Raw genomic sequence first — 16,985 nt, 5'->3', positions numbered from 1 at the left:
TGATAATAATAGAAGACTATGTAACAGTGAACATAGTGATTTTCTTTAAATAGTAAATAAATAACGCTTAAGTCTATAGTTGAAAAATTTTAGCAATACGAAAAAGGTTTACAAGCTTTGATTCCTTCCTCATGTATGAATAGATTTCTACAATGTTAGCAAAATCAGTATAAATAGAAAGCGTGTCAGGTAAAGACTGGTATATCCTAGTAATACATAATTGCACTAGATGCTTATTATTATTTCCCATAGAATGTGCATGTAATGGAGATGATATATCGAAAGCATAATACATTTCTCAAGCAGTACTACCAATAAATAGGAGTTCGAGATTCTCTATTTTTAATATATTTTTCTTTCTGAGAAATTATGTGCATGTCAGAAAATCCGTAAATAGCATAATAATATGAGTTAGCTTTTGCAACATTTGTATCAACCAGGTTAATAAACTCGTATATAAAATTTCCCTTTCTAACTGCACAGTGACCTTCGTGTAACTATTCGAATAAAAGTGATACAGCATTGATTTCAAAATCATAACACTCAAGCAATTACAATTTGCAAGAAAACTTTATTACAAACATTTGTATCAACAACATTGTTAAAAAAAAGAAAAAAAAAGGAATACATATATATTGGTCACCTATATGAAACAAAAGAAGTAAGGTCAACCAAAACAAATCCAAAATAGTAAGTTCACATAACCAGTAAGAGTGAATATCGACAATGAATGCAGATATCGAAAACTTATCCCTCCACTGGATAAAAATATTTTATAAACATCACCTTACCTACCACCATTAATATAACTATACATGAATCATCTAAAAAATATAACCAGTCAGTACTACAAGAAGCAGTAAGATTTGCAATTCACTGTTAAATTACCAGTTTATTTGAAATAAGCAACGTCCATCCATGACACAATGGCCAAGATTCCAGCAAACAGGGTTAGCAACTGACAAACTAAGAACTCAAATCCACAAGATACTACACATTAAAATGACAATCAGAATAATCTTGTTTCTTAAAGTGCCATTCTTCTATTCTTTCAACCTCGCATTTAGAATATAGAAAATAAAATGGTTCATATTTCAATCTTAATTGAATATTTTCACAATATTTCGTTCTGAACAATGCAAACAATCATTACAGTCTACAAAATCCTAAATATACCTTCAGTTGACCTCTACAATTTACTTAAAAATATAATAAAAGTTTTATTTAATTTTGTGCATTTTATTTATTTCATAACTGATGTTTTATTCTCAAATGGTTCTCAGGTCTTCGTTTGGAGTAACTGTTTTTAGAAAGAAAGAAACTTCATTTTTCCATACTTTAAAGTTCTTAGACTGCGATTTTATTCTAAATCTGCAGAACTAAAGAGAAAGGGTTGTGAGTTTCGTCATGAATCTTTTTACATATTCCGACGCACATTATTCAGAATTTCATTATTGTCATCCATTTCCTGTCTATAATCTTGCACTGTTTAAGCCAAATTATGGACAAACCACCTCTCAGTTTAAAAAAAATGCCAAATGTAATTATGGAGCTGCACTAACACTCACAAAATATCCTCACACAGCTACATAATCTACTGATTTCATTTAAAGCAACGTCTTTGTACTTGTATCCCTTAATACTTCTTTATATATTAAAATCAATCTTCGTCAGCCAGCAATTTTAATGCAGAAAAACGACATCATACTTTCCGCTTGAAATACAAACATGGAATCTGGAATGTAGAACTTTTTTTCAAAGCTAAATGAATAAAAATACAATAGAATTAACTGTAACGTACTAAGTAAGAAACAAAGCAAGCACTCCCTCAAATTCAGGGGAAACCCTATTGCAAAAGTACGTCTACGATATATGTTATCGTTTATTTTGCATTTGAAATTCCCCACTAATGCAAATGGAAGTGTACATAATCCATTTTTTATGAAAATCACTTACTTCACATCTTGAAGCAATCTCTCCCATTGTAATAACAGTAAGTAGCGAGAAGTAGTGAGTTTTTTGTCACACTTTTATTCCAATTTGAGACAATACTTTAGAATGTGAAGCTGTGAGCAATTTTCATAAAACTTTAATTATATACACTTCCTTCTGCATTAGCAGGACGTTTCAACTGCAAAATGAAACGTCACATACGTCGTAGACGTACTTTGAATACATAGGATTGGCGGATTCCTCTGGATTTGACAGTTTCTATTTTCTTTTATTATTTAACTTTGGAACAATTTCTACATTCCAAAGTTCATGTTTATGTTCCAAGCAAAAGTATGATATGGATTGTCTGCGTTAATAGTGTTGGCTGACGAAGCTTGATTTGGTATAAAGAAGTATCAACGCATACAAGTAGGAAATCGATACATTGTGCAGATGTGTAAGGATATTTTGTATGTTTTACTGCAGTTTTTTAATCACATATTCCGCATTTCTTTTAAATTGTGAGACCGTTTCATCCATAATTTGTCAAATCGTTCAAGGTTATCAACCACAAATGAACGACAATAATAAAGTTTTAATTCATGCATGAAAATAAATATATATATGTATTTTTAAAAAAAATCAGGATTGAACAAAGGAATTTTACGACTCTTCAGTCTACCCTTGAACTCCACATATTTAGGACAAAAACGTCACTAAGGTATGGCACCTACATAAGCAAAGTCCTCCCCCCTAAAAACAATTACAGGTATACCTCAGCAAAAATTTTACAAAGTACATGACCATCACGGTATCTTTATTGCATTAAACTAGAGAAGAGATAGAACAGCTGAATGTAGCATATGAAAGAAATAAACTTAGTACAGGAAGGAAATTTACCAAGAGAGTACATAAAACAAAAATCAAATGACAGAGTAAATGCTCATTCAGAACCTGAATATATATTGTTAAACAAAATTCTGAAGTAATTCATTCTTTAATTGCTGCACAAGGTTTTAAAGTTACGATTTCCTCCTCATTTTCATTCCATCATTTCTTTCATAATAATTCACTTTCATTAATTTTCCGTCTCCTTTCGCCTAAAGGGCAACAAACTTAGGATGTAAAACTACAATTAAGCTTAATTTCATAAATGGTGAAACCATGAAATCTAAGTAATAACATACAATTTTTCCAGTACAAGTGAACATACAAGACTTCAATTTCCTTCATATTAAGAAACAATAACATTAAATTTCATTGACTAAACACTTATGCAAAACTACCGATTTACGAATGTGCAATGAGCAGCGTATCAGTTCAACAAGTTTCTAAAGAAAGTGGCAGAGATTACGGAGATTTTTTTTTAAAAGCTTTCTTTCTTCACGATTATAAGGTTAGTAATTTCAATTTATTCATTAACTCCTTCATATATCAGATTATTTTCAAAGTAAAATATATACTCGATAACCATCTATAAAGTGACTCAAACAAATAGCCTTAATTATATCACGAAGTAATTGTATTTCACTCAAACAGTTTCAGCGTGTATTGACACCTTTGTCGATCACTTCTAAATGTGCTAAATTAGATCAGAGTTCCCACTCTTTACCAAAAAAATTTCCAGGACATATCACCAATTTTCCAGGACTTCGGCACAGAAAGATATAACAGGATTGCAACTGAAGGTTCAAAACTCCCAACAGTGAAATAAAAAGTACAGTAGCTTATGTAGTGATATTAATGCAAGTACAATATTAATACACAATAATTAAACGATTTCCTTTTCTTTCTTTTTTTTTCATATAGCGCCGCCCTGCATGGAAGACATGATGCAGTATCTCTTCCGTGATGTTGATTGAAGTAAGGTCTTTATGGGAAATATTATCATACATCAATCTCAAAACGGACCAATGATTTCTCCTTCATACTTTCAACAAGCAGATCTTTATTTATGCTGTAGCCTCGTTCGAGAGCAGCCTGTCCATGAGACAAAACCAGAAGCTTCTATGATTAACAACAAATCTTTAAATTCTTCCGAACCATCCAACAGTTTTGTGTAAAACCAGTCCAACCTCTCAGGGTCCAACTTATACCCAGCAAGTGCACCTTTAAACTGCTCAGTAAATTTTCCATATAAAACAAACAGTTGATCACATTCTTTAGATGTAGCTAATTTCTTCTCCAACAGTGACTGAAAGACACCACGAAACTTAATGGATGACAGTATCTGGATCTAGGCATGTAAGGTTTCTTCTGTATGACAAACAGCAGCAATTTTCACAGGAAAGTCTGGCACTGAACTAAAATGGAGTTTTTCCTTTCAGTAACATTCTTCGCATGTACTATGGAGACTGTGAAGTTGCAAATCTCAAGTCCACATTTGATGCACTCACCATGTTGCTGGTATAGCAAGGAATTGAAATGAAATGAAATTATTGGGTTTTACGTCCCACGATTAGCCGGCTAGGCTAAAAGAGACGGTGATGATGAGAGATGAATGAAATGGTGGAATGAAGAAAGTGGGAGAACCCCGAGGAAACCCACACACACGGTGTTTGTCCACCACAAGGTCCACTTGGCGGGGGCTGGGGTTGAACCCGGGACCCCTAGCACCATAGGTGAACGCTCTACCACTGAGCCACCGCGGCCCCTAGCAAAAAATTGAGTTTGACCTGCATATGACCTTGTCATAAATAGCATTCGTATGAAATTTTACTGAAGAATAAGTACTATTGCAAAAATAGACTGATTATGGAAAATTGATACTGGTACAAAGCACAGTTTCTGGAGGATAGTGCTAGTGAAGATAACATCCAAGAATGGGTTGACAGACTACTGGATGGAAGAAGAGAGAGGATCTCCCAGCCAACCACCCTGTTGGAAGAAAGGAAGCCAACCACCTACACATGCCGGATCATGACAAATTATTATTCTGCACAAAAGCAGGAAGAACATTCAAAAATAGCAATCAATTAAAATCTTCATTATAATTATGAAAAATCTGACATTCAGTATTTCTGTAAATTTCAAAGACAGAAATGCATTTTCGAGGACATTTCCAGGACAAAATCAATACAAGGACATTTCCAGGTTTTCTAGGATTTCCAGGACGAGTGGGAACCCTGTTAGATACATCTGAGAAAGTTCCTTCTATACGATGCTTAGTTTATTGGCTTACAGTTGCTTTAATTTGTTGTTCTCGTCAGTGAAAACTGGAACAAAATTTTTTGACAACTGTAATTTCACTTTTATGCTACTTTGTGATACACGGTAACACTTATGTATTTGACTTATTCACTATGTATTCTATAGCATCAGCAATTAACCTATATAGTTTAGAACCTGTCAACCAATATCTTCGAGTTAGTATTTACTAGTACAAAATTTACTATTGTGAAGAACGTTTGTGCCCTAAATGTAGAAGAAAATGACAAAATTCCGACTTGTACGTAAATACCTAACAAAATTCTGACCAGCGTCTTCTTCAAAACTACAAAGACAATATTTCTACTTATGTTATTTTTCCCTCAGTACGAACTACCATGTGGGTGAAAAATAAGTAGATACTGTTAACAGTCAAGGAAAATTATATTATTACAAACTTCATCTTGAAAATAGTGCTATAATACAAAATATTTATTAAGATTCCACACTTCATACTTTACTTAGTTCAATCGCAGTAGAAGCACCACATGGAATGTAAATAATCACGCAGACCGCTTATCTATTTATGAATGAACTTCCTGGACGTTAGCTTGGACGGCGAGGACCTCACTAACAGCCAGCAAGAAGTCCAGATTGAAATTTTTCTCGTGTGGCTACCCTAAGGAGGAGGCGTACAAGTCCAAAACCTCACACAGTAGAGGAATTGGAGGCATGGATTCAAGAGGTTATTGCCAACATTCCAATTGACTTCTTTCACGGGAGTATCAATTGTATCCTGGCCGTTTGGGGGAGCTGGCTAACAACATCCCTATGTTGAGATTTAAAATTCTTTTGTTTTCGTACCTAACAAAGGACTAGTACACGTAACCTTTCAGTATGTGTTTTTCTAATTAGAATCAATGTTAGAGAAATTGTAAGGTTCTTAATACCTAGTTATTATTCATTATTAATCGAAGAGAAAACTAATAATGTCTAGGAAGAATCATGGCCGATCAGATAACTACGTCCAACTAAGCGATGCGCAGTCAGCACATCGGCTACCAAATCATTGTTTTCGGGTTTCAATGCACTAATTCTTTTATATAGCAAAGCTCGAAAATCATTAGCACACTATACTCACATACTTATGTGTCTATAACTAGCGTTAAGTAAAACAAATAATGACATGTTGAACAAACAATCGCGAACGATGCAAATGCACCGAAAAAATATTTCAAAAATTATCGTAACTGTTAACTTATTTATCAATAGGAAACAGATTCATATAAAACAAAAGGCATCTATTATGTTCTATAGATAAGCTATCATATAATAACAGATCTAACAAATATATCAACATCATTTAGCAGACTACCAAAAATTAACCACAGCTACCTCATTATAAGTATACAATTTATGAATATGTTAACATATATGCATAATATGGCCATCGAGGAATTTAAAAATTGCTTAGCCGACTTCAAGGAAACCTTATTTTGTAGTGTTCCTGAGTTTGTTGAAATAATATATATATTTATATATTCTCCAACTGATGGTTATAGTACACACGTATTATTATGATATTAACTACATAAATATTAGGTTATAGTTAAGGAGCCGTACTTCCCATTTAGGGAAGGACGAGAAACGCCATACTTTCAGGAATTATTCAATGACTATCTAGGATGTTAAAAAGTAGGTAATAGACTGAGTTCTTGCCCTTGTACTTAGGGTGTTTAGGTAGTGCAACAGTAAGATGTATCCTCGTGCACGGGAGATGAGAAGTAGCTGTTCCTAACTATTACCAAATATTATATGGCACAGCATGAAAAATTGATTTAGCAATGATATCTCCGTTCCAAATAGATAATTACTCAGCAGTCTCGTAAAAGCTTTTCTTCTTAATCAGTTCCAGAATGAATATCCCACCCTTTCGATCATTTATTTCTTTATCAATTCCACATACCATGCCAGCTTGAGAACAAACTGACTAAGCAATTTCTAATCTGTCTTAAAATATGTGAGAATTAAGAACCTTAAAAATTTGAAAGTATAGAACTCTTGAAAATTTAAAATTGTAACCTTGTGCTTGAGTTCACATATCTGTGTTCATTATATGTGACCATCATAAAATGGACATTTAGCGTCTGACAAAGTCTCATCCAGGAATTAACTTAAATAACGGACAAATACTCTTATTCAGATCAAAATGAACTGAGCCACATTTCAAGTACAAACTATCAGTTATACTCTTGACTGTGACATAACCATTTGCTCTCGTCTTTTGATAACTCTCACAGACAACATTATAAATTATCGTCACTGTCTAATAAAAATGTTATATCAAGCGTTTCTCAAACCACTATAAACTAAGAGAGCTTAGTATTATTACAAAAATATTGATCCCACTGTAACATTTTGTTCTTTGACTTTAGACCAGCGTTTCCCAACCGGTGTGCCGCGAGGAATCGAAACAAAATTAATAATTTTATAGCAATAAAATTGCAAAACGTAGGAAAAATGTATATTTGTATTTCACATTACTACGAACCTCTACTATGAATCGACAATTTTAAGTTTCATACCGGGTCACTGTTCTGCATTTCTAATGTTGAAAAAAGTATTTGTTGTCATTGTTATGACCATTATTGCTTCTTTATTGTTGCAGACTATTTCTTAACTTGAAAATTTAAAATATCATTCAATCCTCTCGACAAATTACCTACATTTGTGTTTTAAAAGTAAAAGAGATTTGTTTCTTCGTTCGTTATTTAGTGATCTTCCTTCTTAGTAAAATGTTGGATATAGTTTTTGAAAAGAAAGCGTATTTTTAAAAACCGGAGTCCACAATATTTTATTGCAATTGTTCTATTTTTAAATTAGAATGAAAAATAAGCATAATGATTTACCACGAGGAAAAACAAGTGATAGACCTTTCTTCTCTGCGAGGAGGAGATCAATAATCACAGAAAAAATACCACTGTGCTTTATATTTACAAATAATATCTATAAGTGTGCCGCGAGAATCCAAGTAACACCCGTAGTGTGCCGCAAGTTGAAAAAGGTTGGGAAACGCTGCTTTAGACAATCAGTACATTACAATAATTTTTATCAGGTATTCTTCATATTACAAAAAATAACTATTTAGTGTCCATTCTAAGATGTTGAGGTTAGGTTAATAACAATAATTAGTTAAATTTTAAATGAATACATCAGAAATCATAGCATTGAATGAAGTGCCTGCAATAAAATTTAACAACGAAATAAAAGAATGTTACCTAATATGCTGTTTAACTGTGCAAATACGTTCATAATTTCAACAGCAGACTGCCACACCATCATCAGATGAGCACATTTGCAAAATTAAAAAGCATAATAGGTATCACTCTTTGTTGGTGACGATTAGGAACAGGAGTATTAATATTCAGACAATTTACAGAAGAAATTTGGGCGCTATTTATAAAATTACAGAAAAAAAATATGCTACTTGATTTCACAATACATGTATAATAAAGTAGAAATATAAAATGCAAAGTGTGCTCTTTACCATTACAAGAGGAAATGTGAAGCACTAATGTGAACGCACTGTACAAAGTGGTCATGGTAGGTGCAAGAAGTAAATGTGTGTTTTATTCCAAATGAAGTATTTCCACTATCCTCGTTTACGAATACATTCATCATCGCTGACGCAATCTTCTCGACGGATAGCCTCTCCCTTCCCCTCGTGTTTTGCATCATTATGCAATACCGAGGTATATAGTACGAGTCCCAATGGGGGCTCCAAACCACGACCGGGGTTAAAATCTAATGCAGTTCTCAGATGCACAGCCTAAAACACAAGATTAACCCTCACAGTATAGGATCTTTTCCAACACAAAATCCTGCCTCCAGGAGAGCTGGATTACAAGACTACGCCAATGACCATAGTAAAGGTATTGTGCGCTTTCAGAGATTAGAAATGTTGTATTTCCTTCTGTTTGGAAATGTTCTTTATCTTCGAATGTACAAACTGAATCAAAACTGAAAACCTTTGAAATGATACCTGTAATGAATATTAGACCGTTAAGAAGTGAAAGAATTGTTCCCTTGGCGTGGCTCTGTCGGAGATAACATCAATCAAGTAGAAGTAGTTAGTCTATTAGGGAAGCCCAGAAGTAAATACAGAGGTAAAGTTATGGACACACGAATTAGGTACGATCAAGTAGGGCATTTTAATTATAAAACTGATCTACATAGGCTTGCCCCTACATTCCAACTTTCTACCCTGCATGACTGTCTTCGCTCTCTAGGTTCCTACAATACTTGCTGCGTTACGAAACGAATCATCTTCACGCAGCAAATTCGTAACTTTTTAAAGCAATTTGAGCCAAATTCTATCGCCTCATTGGTGCAATTTACAATAGTGACTCATACATAAATTCACTGCATACATATTTCGTTTACCTTTAAATCGACAGCTTGTATCTTAAAGATTACACTTGGTATATGGAGAACACATGTGCCCCCAAATAGTTTAGTAGCTAGGTTGGTTCCTTTCTATACCGAAGTTCAATATTTAAATCACATAGTATTGCCGAGCGAGCGTCAGTGAGAGAAGGTGGGTTAGAGCCCCACAGGGCACGCTGTTTTCTGACTATTACAGCTAAATGGGAAGGGGGACCTGTGTCCTAGAACCTTGCTTGGTACGTAGACTTATCTCGACCTAAGTGTCACAAGTGCAACAGGAGGCCTGGGGCTTAGCGAGAGGGTGCGCCCGTAGGAGCAGGCGTATCAGCAACAGTGGGTATATACATGAACGAGAAAAGTGGAAAAACACCACGGCCTTTTTGTGACACGTCTGTGATAACTTTAAATAGCACGTCATTTTATCAAGACTTGTTTATGGAACAAACTTTGCATTTCATATTTCTACTTTGTTATACATTAGACAAACTTCTTGAAATCCTAACGCTTACGTTTTCGAATAACCAGTAATTCTAACTTCTGCCTTAATTTTCTCTGATGCTATAACACTACACCACTGAGTTCTGCACTGTTTTCGGACAATATTATTATTGCCAGTACGTTACTTTAGACCACTCATCCGAACAAATCGGACATTTTTGGACAACTTTCGGATACTTCTCTTATTAGGGACCACGATTTACAACAGTGATTGGTATGACTTCAGTATGTAACAGTACGTTCTTATGTGCTTACGTGCAGACTCTGTATTACACATAATCATATTTACAATTACCGGTATTCCCATTTCTGTATGTCCCGCTTTCGAAATCATAATTCATATTTCCTCTGTAAATTTTATAAACCTGTGCTCTTATTAAAATGGAATAGCGCTCTCAAACAAACCAGCACCGAGAAATGCAACATGTCTTAAATTAACATTATTCGAAGTACTGCGAGTCACTTTGGGCATTATTTACCTTCTCCCCCAAATCACTTCGTAGTAACTCTGGCTCACTTGGTAGTGATTACTGCTCGTTATTTGAAACTGCGATGTAGTTATGAGCATAAATACAATGTGAACGTATGGCATAAAAACTAGTGCATACAAAGCAAACTTGTGCTAGGCAGCAACTAAAAAGCACGAATGCCATCTAACCGAGTAAGAGAAAGAAGCGCAGCAGGAGAGCTCGAGCGGCGAGAAAGCGGGTACGGGAGGCAGTTCAACCGCGTTGGCGACGGTGGGTATATGCATAAACGGTCATTTAAAACGGCTTACTATAAATCACAGTACCGACTCCGGAAATGTCGATGGACTGGGAGGGGGAATACTAAGCGCCATCCCACACATTTACCAGTTGTAACACTTACTGCACAATCTTACTACTTATTTTCTAAATGATTTAAAGTACATAAGGGACACTTACGTATGACCAATTCACCCAATACATTAATATTCATACCTCAAAGCCAATCCATGAAATTTGTAATAACTAAGGTTGCATTCTAAGTGCACCATCTAACCGTATCACTTCACCATTTAACATTGGATTGAGAATAATACTTTGCACCAACTGGGCATATTCATCTGGTTTACCTAACCTTTGTGGAAAGGGTATAGTTTTTGCCAAGAAGTTTCTGACTTTCTCTGGCAGTGCTGAAAGAAGCGGGGTATCAAACAGACCAGGTGCAATTGTGCAAACGCGAATTCCTTGTGAGGACAGATCCCTTGCAATTGGAAGAGTCATTCCAACAATGGCACCTTTACTTGCCGAGTAAGCTGCCTGACCCATTTGCCCATCATAAGCTGCTACACTTGCTGTGTTTATAATAACTCCCCTTTGGCCATCCTCGTTTGGCTCATTTTCTCCCAGTAACCCAGCTGCTAATCTTATGACGTTGAAAGTTCCAATAGTATTTACTGTTAGAACTTTTGTGAAATCTTCTAGTTTATGAGGTACTTTCTTATTAAAATTGTAAGTTTTAAAAGCTACACCAATGCCGGCACAGTTCACAACGACATCCAAACGACCAAATTTGTTCTTTGTAATTTCAAGAGCATTGAGAACATCTTTTTCAGATGTCACATCAACTGGAGCAAAGATAACATTACCATCAATTTCCTTCGCTACAGATTCACCTTTGGAATTTGGAAGATCACATAGAACGGCTCGCCCACCTTCTCGCACTAAACGTTCCACTGTAGCCCGACCAAGACCTGAAGCACCTCCTGTTACTAATCCAACAACGCCTTTCAACATGTTATTAAGGAAATTTAGAAGCAACCTCTTGAACACACAACCTGCTTATGAATTTCCACACAATCAGCTTATTTGTGCTACTGCCTCCAGTGCCTCGTTTCCTTATCGCACGAGCAAAGTTCCCGCAAGTCACTCTGGTCGCAGTGTTGCCAACGGTATAAGAGTCGGGTTATCAGCCCTACGCATAAATTGTGCGTTGCAAAAATGAATGGAAATTATTCGAGTAATGATACAGCAGCCATTTGGGTCCATCTTGGGCTTGCTTCGATCCTGATTGCCAATCATATTTATCAACGTTCTTCATTGGCCATTTCACTCTCGACGGCATTACTCGTACCGGTACAATTTTCATATAATGTAGCGAGAAGGATGACGATGCTTATTTTGGTATTATAACTACATTATTAAATATGTTGGGCCATATGCAGAGTCATTCTGATGAGTGATTAGTATCATACTAAAGAGTTCGACTAACATATGTTTCGTGCAGTAGTCAGGCTTTTAACATGACGCTAATCATTCTTCAAAACGACCCTGCATAAGGCGGGTTATTATTAAGAATTGGCAGTGGTGCTATTCTAATTTTCTAACAACCGGTTATATATATATATATATATATATATATATATATATATATATATATATATATATATACAGTGACGGATCCAGGATATGATCAAGGAAGGGGCTAAACCATAGTTTGTCGTTTTATCCAGTGTAAAGCAGGATTGAAGCCAAGGGCACCCATGTTGTAGTTTCCAAGGGGGGAAGTATAAGCGACGTGTTTCAAATTTTACTGTAACTACAGTCGGCGAGAACTATCTTGGCAGTGACGTCAACGCTCTCAGTTGCAAGGCTACCAACTTACGCTATTCACAAATAGTGCTTAGATGGTACACTGAACGCTTCGCACGTCACGTCGTAACTACAGTTTAAAATAATGCTGGTAGCGAACTAGAGAGAATTTAGATAACAATGTATTTGAATAATACTAGCATATATATCTGCATTGTTACGACAAAGAAAGAAAAAATAAGATTAGACCCTATATTTATGACGTCAAACGACAATATCTTTCCTTTCACAAAGCAGTTTTCTATTTCCAATAGAATTTTCTTTTAAACCTAAATCCCAACTTGCGCAGCATTTGTTGTAATGCCCACTCAGAACCTTTGAAGTCAATGCTTAAGTTCGCACAATAATTTATTTGAGGTGGCGACAATGCCTTAGCATAGAGATTGTGAATTGTTCTACGAGCTACTACTTCATCGAAAGAATCTAAATGTGTTTGTCTTTTCTTTGTAATTGGCATTGCTTTACAGGGTGTTACGACGGGTTATCCAGACCTTACTCCTTCTCTTTCACAATTCGCCACACGGATCTCTCACTGACACATGTTGCTCGGGAGGTTTCATGACCATACAACGATTTTAATCACTGGTTCCTTTTTTATATAAATTCGAGCCATTAAACAATACACACTCCGTCCCTTAGTTTGATTCCATTTATTTATATTTAACTATGTTGTCCTGACAACGACGTCCCAAAGTCTTATTATTTAACATTATCGACAGTCATATTATTTGAAACATTTCTTTCTCTTCTTCTGCAGCCAGCCTAGTACATATTTCGAATAACTTATGACCCAAAGTTACAAAATATACAATGTACTGGTTTATATTATGGCACCCGACGGACTTTTCTTTTTATTCATTAACTCCATAAAATGAAAAAGAACTCTGGACCGTTTACATATACATGTTAATCATTCGATTTTTCGAATGCACCTCGTATATTTAGAAATTACAATTCATATAATTATACATATATATTATACTAAATTTTATCACAATATTATTATCATAAGTATTTTAAACTATATCATCATCTTTATTTATTCATTCATTTCAACGACGATAAGGCACATTCGAGATTTGATTTACAAGTTATTTGATTCCTTTTCGGGACCATTACATGCTTGTTACAATCCAATCATTATCTATTTGGTCAACATGGAGAAGGTTTTGAAAAAGATGTATGTGATATTCATATAGTTGTTCTTTGAACACAAAAATGATCGAATATAAGATATAGTTAAACAAGATATAGATTAAGATTGAAATATCGATAATAATCAGAACATAAAATAATAATTAACATCTTATTAACATCATAACATGAATAATGTGATTTATATTGCATTTTGCCAATCATAAGAAAAACACATAAATAGTATGAAACACAAATATTAAGTAATACACATAACATTAATGCATATGCTGACATAAATTGAGTAACTGCGATCATAGACATGAACTCAAGATTAAATAACATAAAGTAAGATACAATAAACCGAGAAATCATAATGATATTTAAAGTAAAATCCATTGAATACGATCTTTTCGAACATCGGAATTCCAGTCTAAGTTACATGGTCAACAAATTCATTCAAGTCACATTGAAAGTCACAAATAGAAACACAATATTGCGCATTATTTACTTCTTCAGTTCTTCGTTTCTTACGTTGAGAATTTTCTTCATCTATGAGATTTTTACGAAGTCCACATCGAACGAAATTAGATCTAATGCTTACATGCTTCTTAGGCATACGTGATCGTACTACACTAGGATTAGGTTGAGTTACACAATCACTACCACTGTTACTACCAAGATTAGGTTCATTTAGATCACCGGTAAAATAAGGTTCAGTTCTCATTCGTTTTACTGAGGTCGAGATATCGTGTCTCTTAACATATCTGTACCTATTCTTTTCACAATGCTCACGGTACTTTGTCCTACCATGGGTTTTGTATCTTCTGTGATTAGGTTCAGTTGTATCACTGGTACACATGAATTTAACATCTTCCTGCACATTGGGATCACACTTCAACGCACATGAATACATCAAAGTTGGTCTCGATTAATGTTAGTTTGACTCAAGTAGCAATGTATTGCATCACTGATGGATTTTCAAAACTTTGCAACACCACACCTGGATGACTGAAATTAACGCACTGCATTACGTTCTGCGAAGACACCATCGGATCGTTCATCAACATCACTCTGGTCTTTTTGTTGAATACACAATTCAACACCTCCAATTCAGTTGAACAATCACTACAAGCACTGGTGGGAACGCACGTTTTCTTTCTGAATTTCACAAATATTGGAATCAACTTTCTTCCTGCTACATGAAGCAATGTCGTGTACATATAACCCAACGGTTCTATTACCATTACACCATTTCCAGCATCAATATAATGTAGAATATATCGTGAATACAAGCGATCAATAGCATTCATGAGACGAAAATGATCATAACTTCTCGCACATTGATACATACCAAAATCTTTATTATACACAACAGCATTAGGACAACTAAAAACATTTGAACGAAGAGAAAAGTTAGGATGATCTGATCCAATCAGTACGGCAATACGCTTATACGAACATTCATCTAATTTCATCCAAACATTCAAATCAATAATGTCATATTTCTTCGTCGATAAAAATCTAGGATCTGTAGAATGTTCAGGTTCATTTAACGTGTTCCTGAGGACTGATGATGAGGTTTCTTCAGTAATTGTTTGTTTTATTCTTTTCATTCGTTGATCCATCGTTTGGTCTAGTTTTTCCAATTGCGAATTTACTTTTTCGAACTGTTCTTGAACTTGGTTCTGAATCTTCTCAAATTGCTCATCATTACGTCGAGCTTGATCTTTGATTTGCTGTGATTGGTCTTTGAGTTGCCGGGATATTTCTTTCAAAGCTTACAACATGTTGTCGGATGAAAAAGTACAATTAATATATGGCTCAATCTTGATTGTTTCCTACTATACTTCGAAAACAATACAATTGCTTTTCCTTTCCACTCCCGGGTATCGGCACCATTTACAACGATTAAAATATCAACCTTTTCTTCCTTCCATTCCCGGGTTTCGGCACCATATACAACGATTAAATCACTGGTTCCTTTTTATATAAATTCGAGCCATTAAATAATACACACTCCGTCCCTTAGTTTGATACCATTTATTTATATTTATCTATGTTGTCCTGACAACAACGTCCCAAAGTCTTATTATTTAACATTATCGACCATCATATTATTTGAAACATTTCTTTCTCTTCTTCTGCAGCCAGCCTAGTACATATTTAGAATAACCAAAGTTACAAATATACAATGTACTGGTTGTAAACACTGTCAGATTTATTATTGTTTGCTGCAAGAAAAGTTGTAAACATTAAAAACTATGTCTCCTGCATCACAATGCAATGGCTTGTCTTTCTTTACGGTACTATCATCCATTCTTACACAAAATTTCGAGAACAAGAATAAAACAAAGGATTGACAAAATTCACCAGTCAGCACAGACTGTGCAGCCCTACACCAAGAAAACACGCGCTTTTCAGTTCATTTCATTTTGCTTTTGTTTATTAATTTGTTTGTGTGTATTTCCTGAAAGTGCTGTTCTTATGTCCTATTGGTAAATGTTGTACTTTTCGAAGCTACATTCCAGGGGCGTCATTTAGGAAGGGCAGGGAGGGGCAATTGCCCCCCTCTGAGTATGAGATTTATATAGATCTTATCAATAAAATGGTAGTAAATCTGTGAAAAATGCGAAATTTTACTTATATCATGGGGTCTTGCCCCCTCCAAGCAAAACCTGAAATGACGCTCCTGCTACATTCACTAGCCCCCACGCTCTGTTTCCGCGACCAGGAAACATGTTCACATATCATCCTCTAACTCAAGGACCGTGATAGGTGAAGACAGGGGGGTTTCTTTAAAATAAACCTTGGACTTCCCTTCCCATTTCGTCCACTGAATATTTGTTTCTATCTTCAATAGAACGAAAGTTTGTAGCATGTTGAAATCTGAGTGCTGTTAGAACAGAATAAACATAAATGGCTATGATTTAAAATTATTTTCCACATACTTATAATATAAAATTCAAATATAAAATAACCATATTCTTCATGAAAGTTATATAAATATAAAAGCAAAAAATTTAGTATTTGTGTCTCCTCGAACTACAGTTATCGTTATACAAAGATGACAAGTATATTTATTAAAAACGAGCCTCCCATTTCGGTTCATTTCCTTTCGCTTTTCTGTTGTAGAGACGGAGCGTGCTTTTAAGTTGGTATTTGTGTTCGCGCATTTTCTCTTTCCTGGGATTGGACGTTGAATTGAACGAA

The 16,985-nt window shown here is 35.0% G+C and overlaps 1 protein-coding gene across 1 annotated transcript; it reads right to left on the bottom strand.

Annotated features, from left to right (window-relative positions):
* Window positions 1-551: 551 nt before the first annotated feature.
* Window positions 552-11,935, bottom strand: scu (hydroxysteroid 17-beta dehydrogenase 10). The gene has a single exon (XM_081748769.1). The coding sequence runs from the start codon at window positions 11,781-11,783 to the stop codon at window positions 11,016-11,018; it is 768 nt and encodes a 255-aa protein (XP_081604895.1). The 5' UTR covers window positions 11,784-11,935; the 3' UTR covers window positions 552-11,015.
* Between the last annotated feature and the right edge of the window lie 5,050 nt (window positions 11,936-16,985).

Source organism: Thermobia domestica, chromosome 2, assembly GCF_964235325.1.
Source record: "Thermobia domestica chromosome 2, izTheDome1.hap1.1, whole genome shotgun sequence".
NCBI lineage: Eukaryota > Metazoa > Arthropoda > Insecta > Zygentoma > Lepismatidae > Thermobia > Thermobia domestica.
This window is presented reverse-complemented; position numbering and strand designations above follow the sequence as displayed.